Source organism: Ambystoma mexicanum, chromosome 3q (genome assembly GCF_040938575.1).
Source record: "Ambystoma mexicanum isolate Mex_15411 chromosome 3q, UKY_AmexF1_1, whole genome shotgun sequence".
Taxonomy (NCBI): Eukaryota; Metazoa; Chordata; class Amphibia; order Caudata; family Ambystomatidae; genus Ambystoma; species Ambystoma mexicanum.
The window spans coordinates 887,334,782-887,355,602 of NC_090926.1; the positions used below are offsets into that span (position 1 = coordinate 887,334,782).

Here is a 20,821-nt window from a genome sequence, read left to right on the forward strand (position 1 = left end):
GCAATTGTAGTGGATGGTAATGTCGATCGTGCCCGGTCCATCGCAGGACCCGATTTCGAAGCGACTTGCGTTGCTTGGCCTCGTCTTGGGCCCCCACGGATGAGACGTCCTCAAAGGACTAAGAAGCCCGCTCAGCCGGTCCTGAGCGAGGCATGACCCTTCTCGGGGCAGAGGCCTTGGCATTCAGCCACGCTTCCAGTCTACTGTGCCTATCCTTCGTTGTCTTCTTGGAGAAGCTGAGGCAGATCTGGCACTCTCCTTCCTTGTGGTCTGGATGAAGACAGTTGAGGCATTGGAGGTGTTTGTCCTCCACAAACACGCCCTGTAGCCTGCACTTGGTGCAGGGCCTGAAGAGGGATCAATCTTCCTTCTCCTCCGTCATGGTCGGAGGGCGCGAAGTAAGCCCGATGGCCTTTTGGAAAATTCTAAGAAAACTTTGACGATCTTTGCCCTTGAGGGGTGCTGAAATTCACCGACAACGGATCCCCGCTGTCGGCAGCTGGAGAAAAGAGCACACAGGCTCTTTTAAAGAAAAGAAATTGAACTTTTTCCATTGAAAAACAAAAAAACTGAGGTAGCTCATAGAGCAAAACTCGAGGACTCCCAACACTGAAGCGTGCAGTAAAAATCTGAAGATGGCTGCAAAAGAAGGGGCTTAGTGAGAGGACTGTCATTGGATGGGGGCAGTATGACCTAGAGGACAGTGATTGGTTTAGAGGAGAAATACAGTTTGTAAATGAAAATGTTTTTTCATTTACTGAGGATTCATTCACGGCCTGACGACAGGGAATATTCATGAGCATGTGAATCCATGCCAGACCCCATGCTTGAGAAACATGTAAACTGCTCTCCTGAACACCCGTGAAGACTTGCTCTCTAATCTGGACTCTAATATTCCTTCTGTCCTCACTCTCCTCGATCTATCCTCTGCTTTTGACACGGGCAACCATGCCATCCTTCTGAATCGCCTCTGTGACAACCTGGGTATCTCACTGATCTACCCTCCCAGGTCCAACTGGGGTCTTTCCTCTCCTCTCTTTTTCTACTTATGGGGTTCCCCAGGGGTACAACCTTTCTCCCTGGCTATTCAACCACTAACTGGCACCTCTGGCCCACTGCATCGCTACATTATGTTCTAACTCTCCGTGTTATGCGGATGACACCCATCTGTCATTCAGGCTCCCCTCGGGCACCTCTGATCCGTCTCTCATACCAGACTGTCAGGCGCACAATTCAGGAATGGTGCGCTGCAAATGATCTCTGCCTTAATGCCAGTAAGACCGAGATCCTCCTCATCAGGACACCTGCTCCCTCCTTTCATCTCTCTCTCTGACCGCCCACCCTGGGCCCTCTTCCTGTGAGGCTAAGAAACTTGGTGTCCTCTTCGACTCCACCCTCTCCTTTCCTCACATCTCCCATGTCTCTACTCACACTTTCAGCTGCACCTCAGAAATATTCTGCCTTTTCTCACTTTCCCCCAGAAGCTAATTGTCTCTAGAGCCCTAGTCCTCTCAAGGCTGTGCTATTGCAACAGCCTCTAAATCTGCCTGTCTCTACTCTTCGACTTTTACAACTCATCCAGAATAGGACTTTGAGACATGTCCTTGGCCTCAAGCCCAGGGATCGTATCTCTCCAGCTCTGAAATCTCTGCACTGGCTCCCTGTGACTGCAAGGATCAAATTCAAGACCCTTTGCATTGTCCACAAGGCTTTCTGGGGCCTGAGACTGCACTACCGCCAACTTTCTCTTCCTGATCTTCTTTCTCGAGCTCTTTGCTCATCCACCTCCAATTCTCTGAGGGTCCCTCTGGAACAGCCTCCCTGCCTCTCTCAAACTTGAGCATAACAACCTCCGGTTCCGGAAGCAACTCAGACCTTCTGCTTTCTCTCTTCCTCTACCCTGCTAATGTCCTCGATAGCTCTGCACACTAGTCACCCCTGACCTCGGGCACAGGCTCCTGCATGTCCAGTTGCCCTTGCGCTGCCTCCGGGCTCCCTCAGCACTCAGGCTCTGTATCTGTAACCCTACAGTCCCTTCAGTTTGCATTTAAGAGCTACCTCTGCCAGCACTTATTGAGTCACCTGCACTTCTTCTCAACCCCCCTTAGCACTTCTCTTCTCCCCTCCCCTCCGCACTTGCGCGATCTGAATATCACAAGGCCTAGTAAGATCGTTGTTTGTCCTCCTTCCATTTCTCTCTCCTTGTCTTGTCGTGCCTAGAAACACTTGTGTACATGCACGTTATAAATTACTTATATCATCTTATCACTTAGCCATAGCCATCCTCAAAGGAAGGAAGACTAATAGTCCAGAGACTTACACTGGCCTATACTAGCTAGGACCAATATGGATGTTTCATTGTGGGCTCACAAAGAGCCCATGTGGCTAGAGCGGCCATTTAAGCCTACCTTGTGGTAACCCATAACAAAGGATGCCATGAAATGCTAAATAGGCAACATTTGGCTTGCAATAAACCCAATGGCTACCAAAAAGGCACACTGGGCTACCAATGCAGCAAAATGGCTTGCAACCGCGGTGAAGCAAAAACTATAGCTGCAAACAAAATACTCCCTGTTACAGGCTGGGATTGGTCAAGAGGAACATGGAGTCAGAGAACTTCCGTACCCAAGTTTATTTATGTTGAACAACTTCATATCCGTCCAGGCTGGGGTGGTGGTTAACTCACCGGGACAACCCCCGCTCCTCTGCCGTTTCCATTTAGAGGCATATTGTGATAGGTCCGTCCTGAACTCTTCAGGTCTGGGTAGACCTCCCTCGGTGCGGCGTTCCGCGTGCTCAGCTCTTCTGCGTTCTCACCTGTCTGGTAGGCCGTCGGGCACACCTCACTCCACGCCTTCCTGTCTGGCCCATATGACCTAAAAAAAAAAAGTAAGCAATATAAAGCAAAACATGCGCCGTCCCCCCCAGTGGCAGAGTTCCATGTGAACTTCTGTTCGTCGGCCAGGCACTCCTGTTCCGGGCCGTTGCTCTTCTCCTACGCCCCACTCCCTCCAGCCGTGGTTCCTTTAATAAGCCCATGCGAACGCTCCTTCGCCGGCGTCAGTCTACGGTTCCCTCTCGCCATTCTCCTCCTCAAGCTTCTACGCTGCCGTACCTCTTGACCCCCCCCCTCCTGAACACAAAAAAAAGGTCAATTTTATAAGGCTCCTCGCCTCACGCCTGTCCCGCCACCTGTTCTATCTTCTATCGCCCTTCTCCGGCTGGCGTCCCGCATCCTCTTCACTTGCTGTCTTATTGCCGCTGTGCTCTCTGGCGCCCCTTGAAGTTCCCTGCAAGCATAATTTCCTTTACACTCTCGAAAACCTGTGCAGGACAAAAACAGGGAGCCCGAGTGGCAAACCAACACTGCATACCTTTTATAAGGTAAAAAGGGACATAATGGCAAGGGGTGTTCAGGAGAAGTTCCTCTGGCCACCACCAATAAAAGACCTGCAGAAAAAAGTAAAAAGTTGAAGGGTCCCTAGAACCCCCAAAATATTAATTTCTATGTTAACGCTGTCCTTTACTTTAAAAAAATCTTTTCTGCATTCCTTGGTAAATAAACCTCTAGTTAAATATCATTAAAACATTATATATATAATCCTCTATATCTGATGTTTCGGTGGTGGGTGGTCTGGTTACATCGGTTTTAAAACTAAATACTACGGGTAGTACTACTCAGCCCATAACATTGGACCCTCTACCTTTAGATGCTACAATTCACCAATAGTAAATATTGCAGGTAGTACTAGCCAACCTGTAACACTATACCCCCCACCCCTTAATGTAAAGTTTTGGCCACCTGTTGATCAGATTGCAGTGGATTCACCGGGCTTAGTGGCACGAAGGGCACCAAACTGGAACCTTGGGTGACCCTTTTCATTTGGAAACAACAATTGTTTCACTGCCTCAAATCCCTTTGGTCTCCCAACCTCAAGGAACCAAAAGGTGTCCCATCAAAGGTGGCCCCTCTCTCTCAAGAGTTACGTGCTACAAGATTTACATGGGCTAGGAGCTTAGCAGATCTTATTAATCAATCTGAGCAGAATACACAAAGTACCTAATTAAGGTAACAGTAATAATCATGTGGATGGGAGATCACCTTAAGTACCTGGAGAGATGGTTTTATCAGATTCGACCAACTCGCCAGTTTTGAATAATTGGGCAACTCAGTGGCTTCTGCCTTCAGGCTCAACTGAAAACTCATCAATCAACAGACAAACTGCTCTATACAGGAATACTACTCCTGTTTTATTTAAACCATCAAACTTAGGGGACCCGCACAGCACTAGATCAAATCCAGTACATAGTATACTTAGGGATGCTAAAGGCCGGGAGTACATGGGAGCCACGTATAATGACTCAATATGAAGACCAAACTCGGTTGATGCTTGCGAGGAATTGATTCCCACCCATTTGGTAAAACAAAATGACCTTACCCAGATCTTTCAGTTGTTCTTGCAAAGTGTTGTACCAGAGAATAAAAATCAATCTTAACCGCACTAACCTATTGCGATCGTTTAGCTAAATTTCATCACTCAAAGCAATTGTTAGCGGAGATATAGATTGAGTGGATTTTATTGAGCATTACATAGCCGACCTTGAAATTTTGTAGATCAAAACAAAAATGCTTACTGACCTAGTAATGAATGAGCTACAAGTCTTTGGGTTTTGATCTCTCCTATTATAACATTAATAATCCCAATGAAGATTCTGTAAGTAAGGAGAGGTTTAATGGCCAATCTTCACGGAAGATCATAGTCGCCGTTCCAAGAGATAATTATGGTCATTAACCATATTATACAACAAGGGCGTTGTCTGTGGATTATGGTCAACAACAGGATTGATCTTGGCTAGCAGGGTCACTTTTTTATGAAAGGTCCCAGTGTAATATTCAGTTTCCCTAAAATTCAATTGTCTGATCTTTGTATATTTATCTTGTCATGGAACACACAGGGTCACTCTGTATTGTTGTCCAATCCTATAGTCAGTCAGTTGCTAAAAATCATCACATTATTTCACTGCAAGAAACTTGGCTGATGTTAAATCCATCATTTGAGGGCTATTCTTCATCTCTTCAATCAGCTAAAAGAACAAGTTACTTACCAACTGGTAACGTTCTTTCGACTGGATGTTCCTCCAACGTATTCCACATCTTTGACATGTAATATCCACAGCTGTGCACTTCGGAAACTTTTTCGGTAGAGGGCGTCGTGCGCCGATGACGTTGGGTCAATGTCCCTCGAAGGCCTCCATCGAGGGCGACGTCACAGGATGTTATAAATAGGACGCACAGCGACCGTAGCCTCAATTTAAGTTTTTTCCCTCAGAATGTGTGGCACAAATCTCATGCCTGCTTGACTGCACTTAGCCTTGCGGAAACGGAAGCTGCAATCGCATAGGAAATTCTCCTGAGGGGCAGGGTGGGAGGGCGTTGTGGAATACGTTGGAGGAACATCCAGTCGGAAAAACGTTACCAGTTGGTAAGTAACTTGTTCTTCGAATAGATTGTGTCCTCCAACGTACTGCACATCTTTGCATGCTTTTATATGCACATTTTCCAATGCTTGCAACCAAATATTAGCTGACTTAGGTCTTTTACTTAGTAACCTTACAGAGAACTTACTGAGGGTTAAAAAACGACTATCGTCAAGATTGGATTAATACGCTGAATTTGTTTCATTCTTATGAATCTCTTGTTCATTTGGAGTTTGAAACTAAGTTAATTGGAAGTGTTGCTCCATATCTTACTGTGCATCCACATTGTCTTGTGAGACGATTATTCCTCAAATTTTGTTTAAATCAAATACCAACGAAGGAGAGATTGACACATTATGGTATGTTGTCGGTAGACCATGGTTCCTGACTGGTTCTGTGGTACACATGACACTATTGAAAAAATTGAACATTTAATTATATCATGTTTTGAACTTCGTGGTTCTCGTTAATTGTATTTTAGGACATTTGTACAAATGTTAAATGTAATGACATGCAATTCTTTTATGCAATTTTGTCTAGCAGGTCGAAATACTTTGCTGGTCTTGGCTATAATAGTTTTTTTTAAATGTATGAAATTGGGAGTGAAATACGGCAATTTTAATACTACCCTTATGACAGAATTTTTAATTTTATTATGAGATTTGCAATTACTCTGTCTTATGTGTATTGCATATTAATCTGTTTACCTTTGTCCATTTGTTTTTAACTGAATAACAAAAATAATATTTCTGTAAGGGATCTGGCAAGGGGCCTTTCAGATTATCTTCATGTATGTGTAATGTATTGCATGCAGTGATTTATTGCTGTAAAACGCTCCAATACATATGCATCTGCACCTTAAACAGTTCAATCTATGTCGGAATGTATGCAAAATGCACTGGATTGAATCATGTCAGTTTTAACATTACCTGTTTCTGTATTATTTCACTCTGGTTCGAAGCTTGAAGGACATGCTCCCGTTTCACTTCCAGCGGCTGTTGCTTCTTTTGCTGCTGTTCTCTGATCTGCTGAATCCTCTGTAGTTGCTCTTGTACACTGGCTGCTTGCACGGTTACCACATTCTGAATCTGCTGGGCCGGACCAGAACTAGTTTGTTGAATCTGCACTGGAAGCTGAAGCTTAATCTGCCCTGGTACACCACCCTGCTGGGCCTGTATCTGAGCCATAACATGTGGTGGAATTTGGGAAAGAAGTTGCATTTGCTGCTGAAGTTGAGGTACAGTCAAAACCTGTGCCTGAGACTGTTGGATCTGTATCTGAGGGTGAGATGGGGATTGTACAGTTACTTGATTCACAGTCTGTGTTCCTGAAAGAGTCTGCATTTGATTCTGAAATAGAGGATGAGGTTGAATTTGTGCCTGCAATTGTATTTGGCTTGAATTTTGCACAGATGCTTGGTTGAGTGATACAGGCTGGTGAGGCTGTGTCTGAAGTACTCCTTGATCTTGTTGCAGGATATGGGGTTGAGGCTGGATTTGTGGAAGTATACACGTTGGTGCTTTGCCCTGAAGAAGAGTTTGGCACTGGATCACATCTGAAGACTGTACAGTGACCTGAGGTTTAGATGCTGGCACAATAGCAGGCTGTGATTCTGATGAGAAAGGGGATTGACTTGTCGAATAGGTCTGACCTTCTGTCTGCATTGGAACTTCAGGGAGAGACTGAGCCTTTGTTTGACCCACAGGCGTCTGGCCTTGGGGTTGCGCTGTTTCGGACAGCATTTGAGAATGTGGTAAAATAGTCCGTGGCTGTAGCACTGGTAAGGAATGGGGCTGAGACAAAGTTGTTGGTGGGCTCTGAACTGGAGAAGGAGAATGAGCCATCGTCGTTGAAGAAGGAACATGGATATGCTGTACGTGGGTTTGCTGAACCTGTGATGTAGCTTTCTGTTCTATAGCTGCTGAAAGAGAAAATGCCATAAACTATTATCTAGGGTACATTTTGATAGAAGAACTTGAAAAGTAATTTAATCAGTGTCGGACGTGCTTTGCCCCAGACACGCTTACAACCAGGGTTTCAACTTGGCTGCAAAACTTAACAAATCTCAATTCACTTAAGGTACCCATCACATGACCTGTTATTTAACCAAGGAAATAGCTAAATGTTCCCTTACATTGATATTGCATACTAAATGTGGACTAAGTTATTGGACTTTCTCATTCTGAAGTATATGTAATATTCACAGCATCAAAGAGATTTAACTACCACTATGACTGGTGCCTGTACTTGAAATATGACTTAATCAGTAACTAAGACAGTTTTCTACCTACCCTTTAGCCAAGCCTAAATCAATAGAAAAATACCCATGTAATGGGAGAAAAGCAGGAGAGAATTAATTTCACCACCGTTTTGGGCCAAGCAGTGATAGATGGCAGAGAAACTGGATTGAGACTATCAAACTACCCTATACGTTTAGACATCAAAATGTGGTATAGCTTAAGCTGGTCACTCTCCGCCTGTCTGACAGAATAGAGCTCCTACATCACATGAAAGTACCAACCTTAATCAACAGCCTTAATGGAGTTTGGAAGGATTTGGCAGTATGGGCACAGATTCTCTATTCAATCATCAGTTTATCAACAATCAACAATCCACAAGGCAACACTCCAACTTCATAAGACAAGTAATATTTTCTAAAACCATACATATTTTACCTGGTGTTGATGTTGAGATTGTTGAAGTAGTAGTTGCATTAGCGGAAGAAGGTGATGCAGTTAAAGGGGTGAAAAGGAATCGCTGAACTGTACCATTTGGCATGGCAGCCTGCATTAACTGTTGTCCAGGGCCAGGAATTACAGTAACACCTTGCGGAATCAGCTGTAACTGGCCTGTAGTTTGACCTTGTCCCTGAATCACCACAGTCAGACCTTGGCTCCCGCCCTGGAAAGAAAAAACAAACCAAAGAAGTGTAAAATAACATATTTACTGTTCCTGGATCCAATGTGCACCTAAAAGATTCCCAATGTAAGACGTTAATCTCAATGATGATTGCTAATACAGGCCACCTGTATAAAAACAAACATATTGAAAACAATATATGCCCCCGATTCTAAGCCAGTGAAGTCATAGGTGCTGGTGAAATAGGCATTTACAGCAGCACCCATTACAATCCTCTACAAACAAAATCTAATCTGAAAGCCCAGAGTAATCTGAACAAGGAAACATTTTCACAAATTAAGGATCAGACCACAGGCCATTTACTCACTAATTTGACTACCTACAATACGGCAGTTAGACTCTGCACTCTGTTCCCAATATAAACAAATTGTGTTATGTTTTGACAATTTTTTTTTATTTTCTTTATTTTCATTTAGTTTATACAAACTTTTGAAAAACATTTTAATTAAAACACATACAAAAAGGTGCATCTTTCGTCTTTACATGATTTCCTCTCTAGCAAATTGTTTTGACAATTTAAAATAAACAGTAGAATTCCTGGTCGAATAAGTTACAAGAAGTCCTTCAAGGGTTACACCCATTCACCTAATTCTTCGTTCTTGTTAAGAGATGTCCTTCTATTGTTTGTATATACATAGAAATGTTAGAGAGACATGCGAGAGCAGTGGTATAAGTGTACCAAAAAAAGTACTGGAACTCTGATCGCAGTGGGCGCATAGTGCAACCTATGCCAAGGGGTTGGGACAGGTGGGCACCCAAGTGGATGGAAGGGGCCAAAGAAGAGAAATAACTGTTGTTCGGACCTCCGTTGGTTATTCAGTTAGAACATTTAAATCGTGGTTCTACTTGCTGGTCTTAATGTCACCGGAACCCATACCAAATTACAAGTTACTTCTTACCTCGTAACGTTCTTTCGATGGGATGTTCCTCCGATGTATTCCTTATCTTGATAGATTACATCCCAGCTTGCTGTCCTTGGACATTTTTTCAGTAGAGGGCGCTGCGCTTTGACGTCCCTCGAGTTGGTGTCCCTAGACAGCCTCCGTCTCGGCGCCGACGTCATTGTGCGTATAAATAGACTCACGCAGCGTCCGTTGCTCAGCTCCGTTTTGAAGCTTGAAATTAGCTGTGCATGAATTGGTTATTGACCTTGAAGGAGCATAAGCTGCAACTACAAGGAAAGTTTTACTGCGGGCATGGATGGGAGGGGCGATAAGGAATACGTCGGAGGAACATCCCATCGAAAGAATGCTACAAGGTAAGAAGTAACTTGTTCTTCGAAGGGATTGTGTCCTCCAACATATTCCTTATCTTGATAGACTCCCATAGCAGTGGTGTGAAAGAGGAGGTGGGAGTAAAATTGGAATATGTCCCTTTAAGAATGAACAGAATGTAACACAGCTTTGCCAAATCTGGTCTCCTGGGTAGAGGAGTAATCTAGACTGTAGAATTTTGTAAAGGTATGTGCGGACGACCATGTAGCAGCCGCACATATGTCCCGAATCGGCACCCCTCTTTGGAGAGCCGAAGAGGCTGCGATAGCCCTGGTTGAATGAGCCCTAAGGTGTTGAGGGGGCTCTTTCCCTGCCAATTTGTAGCATTCTAGAATGGCTAAAATAATCCACCTTGAAATGGTCTGTTTTGTGATTGACAATCCTAATTTGTGTCCTGCATAACCTACAAATAGTTGGTCTGCTTGCCTTATCCTAGCAAGTCTGTTGGTATAAAAACTCAAGGCACGCCTTGGATCCAGCCTATGTAGCCGCTCTTCCTCTTTCCCTGGATGGAGAGGGGGATAGAATGAAAGTAAGGTTATTTTCTGAGTGATGTGGAATTCAGAGACCACCTTCGGGAGGAAATTAGGCTTCACTTGTAAAACAACCTTGTCTTTGTGAAAAATTGTATGAGGAGGTTTGCAAGATAGAGCTTGTAATTCGCTCACTCTTCTGGCAGATGTTAGAGCCACTAGGAAGACTGTTTTAAGGGTGAGAAATCTTAATGAACAAGAATGGAGTGGTTCAAAAGGAGTACCCATCAGAAAATGTAAGACTAGATACAAGTCCCACAATGGAACTTGGAACGGCTTTGGGGAATAAACATTAGTTAACCCTTTCAGAAATTGGATTACTAGGGGTAATTTGAAATATGATGGCTCCTCCGCAGTGCGCTTAAAGATTGACAGCGCTGCGAGGTAGCCCTTGATTGTACCAACTTGAAGACCCGAGTTCGCCAAATAGAGCAGAAAAGATAACACCATTGGTGCACTGCATGAAAAGGGTTCAATATTCTTTTCTCTACACCAGCTGCAAAATCTGTTCCAACAGCAATGGTATAAAGTCTTTGTTGCTGGCCTTCTAGCTCAAAGCAACACCTCCATGACGTCATCCGGGAGGTCCCAATCCTTGTATCACAACCTTTCAGAAACCAAGCGTGAAGGTTGAGGGTTCTGATGTCTGGATGGAGAACCTGACCTCCCTTCTGCGAGAGAAGATCCTCTCTTTGCGGAAGACGAATCGTAGGGCAGATGGACATGTCCAGAAGGTCCGGGCGCCACGTTCTCCTGGCCCAATCCGGGGCAATTAGGATCATAGTCTTCCGGAATCTTCTCAACCTCCTGATCATCTGAGGAATGACAGCGACTAGAGGAAACGCATATAGAAGTGGAAACTCCCAGTCTACTACGAACGCGTCCCCTAGAGCTCCTCTCGGGGGAAATTCCCTTGAACCAAACTGATTGCACTTCCTGGGATACTGGTGGCGAACAGATCCACTTGAGGGGTTCCGCAAAGGGCGAAGATCTCTTGAAGGACTTCCTGAGCTAGCTCCCACTCGTGGGTGACTGAGCTCTGCCTGCTCAGAGCGTCCGCTGTCATTTCTTCTCTCTGGCTAAGTGAACTGCCGATAGAGAGATTCCTTCTTGAATTGCCCAAAACCAGAGCTGCATCACCTCTCTGACCGCTGATGGTCAAGTCGTTGGCATGGGCTCCCCACACCGTGAGTGGCGCATCCGTGACTACTGTTATCTCTGGCCATGGTCAGAACTGTTCTCCTATCAAAATGTTATCCCGACAGGCCCACCACTGAAGGACTCGAGCCACTCTGTCCGGGACTTGAAGGCGATCTGTCATTCTTCCTGAGAATTGCGACCATTGAGTTCTCAGCACCCACTGGAGAGATCGCATTCTCAGGCGAGCCTCTGGCACTAGGAAGACGCAGGCTGCCATGAGGCCTAGCAGCCTCAAAAAGTCAAAGGCTGGAAGAAGTTGGGAATTTTGAAATTTGGTGACCATCTGTAGAATATCATGGGCCCTCACCTCTGATGGAGGGCTCTCACCAGGGAAGTGTCCAGGACCGCTCCAATAAACTGGAGTGTCTGTGATGGTATCATCTGTGACTTCTTTAAGTTGAGGGAGAAGCCAAGTTGGTGAAGAAAGTGGCAGACATAATCTAGTTGGATCTGAGCTTGTTCCGATGATACTGCTCTGATCAACCAATCATCTAGTTTGGGATAGACATGGATCCCTTCCCTCCTTAGACCCGCCTCCACTATCGACATTAGCTTGAAGACCCTCGGGGCGGAGGTCAGCCCAAATGGCAGAACTCGAAATTGATAGTGAGAGTTGCCAATTGCAAACCTCCGGTATTTCCTGTGTTTGAGATGGATTGGCACATGGAGATAAGCATCCTGAAATTCTAGAGATACCAACCAGTCCTGAAGCCGGAGGGCCTGAAGGATCTGAGAAAGAGTTACCATCTTGAACATGTCCTTCCTGAGGAATTTGTTCAAGATGGTTCTCAGTCCGCCGTCCTTCTTCGGTACTAGGAAGTAGGGGGAATACCAACCCTTGTTCCTCTCCGCTGCAGGTACCGGTTCTATGGTACCTTTCTCTAGCAGGTCTACAATCTCCTGCATAAGGAGCAGATCTGGAAACTTCAAAGAGTTGTTCCCCGGTGGATGACTGAGGGGTGTGTAGAAAAGGCAGACAGTAACCTTGGGCAACTGTTTCCAATGCCCAAGCATCTGACGTAATAGCCTGCCATTCTGCCAGATGTTGAGTTAATCTGCCCCCTATTGGTGTCTTGTGAGGGGAGACCTCAGAGGGGTTTAGAAGCGGCTGGCTGAGATGCCGAGAGTAAAGTGGCACCTGCTGCTGCGGTTTCTTTACCTTTTCCCCCGTCCAGCACGGGTGAATTGTTTCTGGCCCCTTTGAGCTGGCTGTCCTCTGCTTTTTCCAAATGCGGAGTAAAAGCGAAAGGACCTATCTCTCCAAGAGGCTCCTGAGGGGCGATTCGGGGTCTGTCGGATTGCAGCCCCAAGAGATTTTGCTGCTGCCTTGGATGTTTGTAACTTCTCCAGGTTGTCGTAAGCTTTCTTACCAAATACAGAAGTGCTGTCAAAGGGCATGTTCAAAAGTCTGGCTTGTACATCTGGAGCAAAACCAGACTTCCGCAACCATGCAAATCTGCGGATTGTGGTACTTGCCGCCATGGCCCTGTTGATGCTGTCAGCAGAATCAATGCCTGTTTGAAGGGACTCGCACATTGCATCTTTCCCATCTTTGATGATGTTTAAAAATGCTTCCCTTTCCTCTCCTTCTGGGAGACAGTCAGCCGCAAATGAAGCACAGTCCCAAAGTGTATGGCTGAATCTTGCAAGCGTGCAAGTGGCGTTAATAGATTTAAGCACCAGGCTACATGCCGAAAAGACTTTTTTTGACATAGCATCAAACCTTTTATCATCCCTGTCCTGTGGAATAGTAGGGTATGCAGATCTACTATTTGATGATGTTGCTGCTTGTACAACCAAACTCTCTGGAGTTGGATGTTTGCTCAAGTATTCAGGATCTGTAGCAGATACCCTGTATTTGGCAGATAGTTTCTTGTTAACTGCAGGGATAACTTCAGGAGTTTCCCAATTAGCAGAGATCTTTCTCTGCAGAACAGTATGAAAGGAACAACGGGATCTTCCTGTGGACCTTTAACTAAAATGTCAGTAAGGTCATCCTGCTGAAAAGAAGGTGTAGGTGTAGACCACCCCATGAATTCTATTATTCTAGCCATCAGAACCCTATAAGGGGTCTCAGCATGCTCCCCAGGGTCTGGTTTAGCAAACTCTACTTCTGGAGAAGTATCTAAACCACTTGCCTCATGTAAAGAGTCTTGAAGATCTTTTAACCTGTTGTCTTTAGAGATAAATTCCTCTGGTATGGGTGTCGTGGTCCTTGTAAACCAAAAGGTCTCTCATTGTCGGAATCCTCCCCTTCCTCATATATAGAGGACAAAGCTCTAAAGTAATCAGACCTAGGATATGGTTTGAAACCCATTTCTAGAGCAGAAGGGGCCAAATTGGTTGTCACCCGTTGAGAACACATCAAAGTTGTCGACGTGGAAGTCAAAGGCTTCGACAAACAAGAAAAGGGCGTCGAAAAAGTTAGAAGAGGCCTCGAAGTACTCGAGAGGATCGGAATCCTACTCGGAGTCGTCGAAGTTGTCGACGGCACCCTCGAGGTCAAGGTCAAGGTCCTCGACACCTCTACTGTCTGAGATGTAGTGACAGTTGTAGGTCTGTCTTTTATTGGCGTCGACATTGGCGTCGAAGACGGTGTCCATGCAACCGATTTATGCGTCGACGGACCCTTCGACAAAGGCGTCGATGATGCAGATTTATGAGTCGAAGAAACCTTTAGCGGCAGCGTCAATGACGCAGACTTACTGCCTTTACTCAAGGGTTCATGACACTCTCGGGTAGTTTCTTTCGCCGGGTGCAACGACTCATGGCGTTTTGATTTTTCGGGTCTTTCAACCAGGGTATCACCTTTAGCCATCTCCAAGGGGGTCGAGGCTGCTTTCTCGAAGACGCTAAGCATTTTCTTACAGAATTCCTCCCACTTAGCTGGAGAGCTGTGTTTCGTGGGGCAGGTGACCCTTTCCGGGGAGACAGAAGAAGACTAAGAAGAGGGAGATCTACGATGCCTCTTCTTAAGAGTTTCTCGATATCGAAGACAGTTGGGAACCGCTTCGAGACCTTGAACGGGAATGTTTCCTGTGACGGCGAGGAGACAAATGTCTCGACACTGCCGAAGAAACTTTCGAGGGAGTAGAAGTTTTAAGAGTCTTACCTCTTTCTAGCTTCCCCTTATGCTCCTTCAAGGCTTTCGCCGTCATGGATACATAGTCCTTGCATTCCGAACAGTGATGCTCCTATCCCAGGCACCACAAACAGATCCTGTGAGGATCCGTCAACGACATTTTCTTCCCACAGTCACGACACTTTTTGAAGCCGGACAGTGGGGTCGACGGTTCGGATGACGAAGCCATCGAATTAAGATGATATCTGCAAAGAATAAGTTGAATCTTCTTGAAGAAAGAACTGAGCAACACGATTCCGAGGTCTACGAGCGCAGAAAAACGGCAACGGATGCTGCGCGAGTCTATTTATATACGCACGATGACGTTGGCGCCGAGACAGAGGCTGTCGAGGTACACCAACTCGAGGGACGTTGACGCGCAGCGCCCTCTACTGAAAAAGTTTCCGAGGCCAGCAAGTTGGGATGTAATCTATGAAGATAAGGAATACGTCAGAGGACACAATCCCTTCGAACACCTAGTTTAGTTCATTTATATAGTGCACCAAACCCTCAGCGCATTCAGCAGGAAACATGGTTACACATTACATTCAAACAATTGCACAGTGTAGATACAATAATAAAATTAGGTAAAGTAAAGATAAAAACAAAATGTACATTCATTTGGAAATGTGGAGTGTCAGCATAATATACAAAAGAGTTCTATACAGTGAAGGCGTATGTGTCATGGAGGCATTATAATGCAAAGATGGAAGACGATAGGAGCGGCTAAAACAGTGTTAAGCCATCTCCTGGGTGAGAAGCCATTTTTTTATTTTCTTTCTTAAGCAGCGGAAAGAGGGTTCTGCTCTTAGGTCCATGGGTAGGGAGTTCCAAAGTCTCAGAGCTAGGACGGGGAAGCTGCTACCCTCTGGGTTCTGAAGGTTAAATCTGGGGACACTGAGGCAATGTTGTTGGGTCGATCTAGTTGGACGGTCTGAAAGGTTTTTAGAACATTTACAAGTCAGATATTTAGGTGCTGAGATGGCTAGGCACTTATGAGTTAGGCCTAGTGTTTTGCATGAGATTCTGCTCTTGATTGAAAGCCAATGGTGATTACGTCTGGTGTCTGAAATTAGATAAGATCTATGAATGTTGAGGGCTGACCTGAGGGCTTAATTTTGCAATATATTTAGGTTTCTTTTGGTTGTTTCCAGATACAGGGCATTACAATAATCCCGTTTTGAGAGAACAAGAGCTCTGGCCAGAGTCAAGAAGCTTACTGAGGACAGGAAAGGCCTGCAAGAGTTTATTAATTTGCAAGGGTACGCTATGGCGGAGGCAGTCGCATCAACTTGTCTGTTTAAAGTCATGGAAGAGTCCAAGTAGAAGCCCAAGGTTTTGACTTCTTTGTAGACCGGTATAATGTTGCCGGATGTTAAAGGTTTTGAACATGTTGTCCAGTTTATTTTGTTTTGTTGTTTGGGAGCCGATAAGCAGTAGTTCCGTCTTGTCATCACTGAGGCAGAGGCCATGAGTGGCCATTCATGTCTGGATGACAAGACAGATTTTATTCAGAAGTTTAGCATCCGGGTCGTAGTTCCCAGTGATGGGGATGAGAATTTGGGTGCCATCTGCATACTTCGTGTAGGTGACACCCAAATGGATAAGGTTGTCGAACAACGGCTTATTAAATATATTATACAGCGTTGGTAAAACACAAGACTCTGGAGGTACTCCGCAAGTCACTTCCGCTGGGTCCGCTGAGGCGTTGGGAGAAAAGACCCTTATTGTTCTCTGACTCAAGAATGATTGGATCCAAGCAGTGGCTGAAGTGAGCTGTGGACGCTAAGTGTATGCACAGTACTTCGTGATTGACCAAGTCAAATGCTGCCGATAAGTCTAATAAGTAACATGAGGGATAGGTTTCCTTTATCTATTTGGTCGTCCATTTGTGCATTCAGGTCCATTAAGGCAGTTTCTGTACCATGTCTGGGTCAAAACCCTGATTGTCGTAGGCCTAGAAGATTGTAAGCTTCTAGGTGAGCCTGAATCAGAAGATACGCAGCTCGGTCTAGTATTTTCAACAGAAAAGGTACAGTAGTAATGGGACGGTAGTGTGTAGGGATATTTTGGTCCAGGTTGGATTTTTTCAGCAGAGGAAGTACCCATCCATCTTTTAGATTAGTTGGGACCGTACAGGTTCTGAAAGAGTTGTTAATGGAGGTGGTTATGAAAGAGGCCAAATCTCTTGCTGCCTCTTGAATGATATTAGGCAGGCAGATGTCTCCTTTGCATCTGGAGGGTTTAAGGCTGGTGATTAGATTTTCAACCCCATTAACCGAGAGGGGAGTGAATTTGAATTGGCTGCAAGGATTTGCTGATGACCGAGTTTTCTGTGCTAATGGTTCAGTATAGATAGTTTTTTTTTAAAACATTTTTTTTTTTCTTGATTCAATTTACAAAGACATTTTTACAAGAAGTTTTACAAATTCCTCATCTTGGCGCTGATGAAATGCCAAAAAAGCACTTTGACGTGATAGTGGGTATGTACTAATTGAATGCACAGTTGTTTTCTCTGCGCTTGCACCATTGAAATATGAAAGTATGCATCTTTCACGTCCAATGTTTCCATGTAATACCCTTTTTTAAAGAGGGTAATTACTCCTTGATGTTTAGTCACACAAAACCTTTGCGGTTTCACATATGTGTTGGATGGAGGCATAGTTACATCCTTTTTTGGCACTAGGAAGTACACTGAATAGATACCCTTGTTTACTTTGAGAGCTAGAAACAGCTCTATTGCGCCTTTTTGGAGGAGAGACTTGATTTCTTCCTGCAGGATTTCTTGATGTGTGGAGCCATCTTCTTGTTTCTTGGTGGTTGATGTTGAGGATTCTCAAGAAACTCTGAGTAACCCTTTGCCACTGATGATGGAACCACTGATGTGATGCAATTGCCTCCCATTCGTGGGCGTATAGGGCAAGGCAGACTATTCCTGATCCCAACCCTGGGGTTGCTGTACTATAGGAGGATCACCTTGGAGGAGATAGGGCCAGGGTGGTGAGGAAATTCCGTGGGATAAGGCAAAGTATTTTTCCTCTGATAGGAAGACTCCTCCCAATGTACCTAAATAGGTAATGGCTTATTGTCGTCGTAATGTCCCAGAATTGTTTATTAAAACTAGAAATGTGGATATGATATGATATGATATGGTATTTGTAACGCGCCTATACACAAGTGTTTCAAGGCGCGACGAGGCAGGGAGGGAGGGAAACAAGGGGAAGACAGACAAACGATCCTACTAGGCCAGGTGTCATTCAGATCGCGCAAGTGCAGAGGTAAGGGGAAAAGGAGGAAGTGCAGGGGGAGGAGGTGGGGGGGAAAGTGCAGTACAAGGTAAGTAGCGTAAGAAATAATAATTAATAAATAATAAATAAAAAGGGCCAGCTGGTGGCAAGTGCGAGGTAGGTGCAGAGCAAGTGCTGGGAAGGGGGCTGTAGGGTACAGTGACAGTCCCACAGTGCACGGGGAGCCAGGGAGGCAGTGCAAGTGGAGAGTGGCTGGGCCCTGGACCGAGGTTGCTGAGAGTGGCCCAGATGCAGGTTTAGTGCTGAATTCAGTGGGGGGTTAAGCAGGTTTAGCAGGGGAGAGGGAGAGAGAAGGCAGAAGCGAAGAGGAAGGTTTTGAGGTGCTTCCGGAACCGGAGATGGTTCTCCTCAAGTTTCAGGGAGGCAGGAAGGCTGTTCCAGAGGGAGGCCCCTGCTGCGGAGAGAGATCTACCCCCAGCTTGTTGCTTCGAGAAGCGGCTGACCATGAAGGAGTTGGAGACGGATGAGCGAAGGGCTCGTGAAGGAAGATATTTAGGAAGAGAGAGTTGAAGGTATTTAGGTCCCTGGCCCCAGAAGGCCTTGTGGACAATGCAGAGGGTTTTGAACTTAATCCTCGCAGCCACTGGGAGCCAGTGAAGGGATTTCAGTCCTGGAGAGATACGGTCCCTGGACTTGAGGCCAAGGACAAGTCTCGCAGTTCTGTTCTGGATAAGTTGCAGAGGGCGGAGAGTGGAGGCAGGCAGATTAAGATAGAGGCTGTTACAGTAGTCCAGCCTTGAGAGAACCAGGGCTCGGGAGACAGTGAGCTTCTGGGGGAAGGAGAGGAAGGGAAGAATACCTCTGAGGAGGTGCAGCTGGTAGTGTGACTTCTTAGAGACGTCAGATATATGAGGAGAGAAGGAGAGTGTGGAGTCGAAGATGACCCCGAGGTTTTTAGCCTTGCAGGTAGGGGCAGGAAGGGGGCCAAGGGAGGCCGGCCAGAGAGCTGCAGGGAAGGAGGGAGTGGGTGTACCGATGAGTAGAATCTCAGTCTTACTGGCGTTGAGGCAGAGGTCATTGGCGGCACACCATTCCTGGATAGCAGACAGACAGTCGGAGATGAGGGAAGGAGAGGAGGAGGCCGAGGGTAGCCTGAAAATGAGCTGGGTATCGTCGGCATAGCACTGGAAGTAGGGGCAGAGAGCGGCGATGCGGTGGGCAAGGAGTGCCAGATACTGGTTGAAAAGCCAGGGAGAGAGGTTGGAACCCTGGGGGACACCACAGGTGGAGAAAAAGATGTCAGAGAGGAAGGAGCCCATTTGGACCTGGGAGGGTCGACCGGAAAGGAAAGAAGTCAGCCATGACAGAGCCTGACCAGTGATACCCAGGTTATCACGGAGACAGTTGAGCAGGATGGCATGGTTGACAGTGTCAAAGGCAGAGGAGAGATCGAGCAGAATGAGAACACAGGGAGTGTTGGAATCGAGGTTCAGGAGCAGGTCCTCACGGATGTTCAGGAGAGCAGTTTCCGTGCTTCTGGCCGCTCTGAAGCCGGATTGATGGTCATGAAGATTACCAACAGATTCAGCATGGAGGTTAAGCTGGGAAATGGCCAGTTTCTCCAGGAGCTTACCCAGGAAGGGAGTAATGGAGATTGGGCGATAATTGGCCGGGCAGGAGGGGTCGGAAGAGGGTTTCTTGAGGAGGGGGTGCACAAGGGAGTGCTTGAGGGGGGATGGGAAGACTCCAGAGGCGAATGAGTGGTTGCAAAAGTCAGCCAGGGCAGGAGCCAGGGAGTCGATGTGGTCCTTGATGGTTTTGGAGGAACAGGGGTGAACCTGTTTAGACGAGGCTTTCATAGATCGGACTTGTCTGGAAACCTCATCAGCAGAAAAAGGTGGAAAAGCAGAGAAGGAGGGCGGAGGGGCGGCTGCAAGAGAGCAAGAGGAAGAGCCGGGAAGAGAGGGAGGGGGGAGAGAGGAGGAGAGCGAGGACAGGATGTCCTGAGTTTTTGAGATGAAGTGCGAGGACAGTGCAGTGCAGAGGGCCTGGGAGGGGACAGGAGAGGTAGAGACTGCAGCAGGGTTGGCCAGCTCCTTGCAGATTTTAAAGAGTTTGGCCGAGTTGTTAGATGCCTCAGAGATGCGGGCTTGGATAAGGGCTCTCTTCTTGGTGAGAACGGAGAGCCGGTATTGCCTTTGGAGCAGGCGACAGGCCAGTTTGTCAGAGGATGAACATGAAGCACGCCATTTCCTCTCTGCCACCCTGCACTTGCGTTTTAGGGTGACGAGATCCGAGTCATACCAGGAGTTACATTTGGCTTTGGGCTTCAGGCGGATTCTCATGACGGGGGCAAGGATATCGAGAGTATCAGATATAGAGGAATAGAGCATGGAGAGGGCTGTGTCAGGGTGGGAGTCAGCCGAGGGGGGAGGAGGGGGTGAGAAGGTAGCAGCGAAAGCCTCAACTGACACGCGCTTCATGGGTCGGATGACCGAGAAGGTGGGTGGCAGTGAAGAGGGTGGCTTTGCCTGTGGGGAAGGGAGGGAGAGGTGGGAGGATAGGAGAAAGTGATCGCTCCAGGAGAGAGGAGTGGAGAGAGGGAGGGAGAGGGGAAGGTCAGAAGAGATCAGAGCATCAAGAGTGTGCCCTGCAGAGTGGGTAGGCCCAGACGGGAGAATAGAGAGTGAGAGAGAGTTGCAGAGTTCGCGAAAGAGACCAGTGGGGGGACAGGAGGCATCGAGGTGGATGTTGAAGTCACCGAGAAAGAGGAGTTGGGTGGTTGAGGACAGGAGTGAGGAGGAGAGGTCAGCCCATTCAGAGAGGAAGGAGGAAATTTGACCAGGTGGCCGATAGATAGTAGCCACGGTAAGGGAATGGCTAGGAGAGAGAGAGAGTCGGCAGACAAGGCATTCAAAAGAGGAGTAGGTCTGCGTAGGAGTGACAGAGGCAGGAATCCACTCAGGGAAGATAAGGGCAACACCACCCCCTGAACGGTTAGGCCTGGGCACGGAGAGGATCTTGTAGCCGTCAGGTAGGAGTGTGTCG

At 46.5% G+C, this 20,821-nt stretch overlaps 1 protein-coding gene across 6 annotated transcripts in view; it reads right to left on the reverse strand.

Moving 5' to 3' along the window:
• The window catches only part of BPTF (bromodomain PHD finger transcription factor), a 2,119,711-nt gene that overhangs the window by 523,522 nt on the left and 1,575,368 nt on the right, over positions 1-20,821 (reverse strand). For 5 of the 6 annotated variants that reach the window (XM_069655028.1, XM_069655026.1, XM_069655027.1 and 2 more), the window contains 2 exons: positions 8,154-8,379; positions 6,408-7,399 (listed from right to left, as the gene is read on the reverse strand). In XM_069655028.1, the coding sequence (XP_069511129.1) occupies positions 6,408-7,399; positions 8,154-8,379 (1,218 nt within the window). The remainder of the gene's footprint in view (positions 1-6,407; positions 7,400-8,153; positions 8,380-20,821) is intronic. The other variant, XM_069655024.1, reaches the window with a different exon arrangement.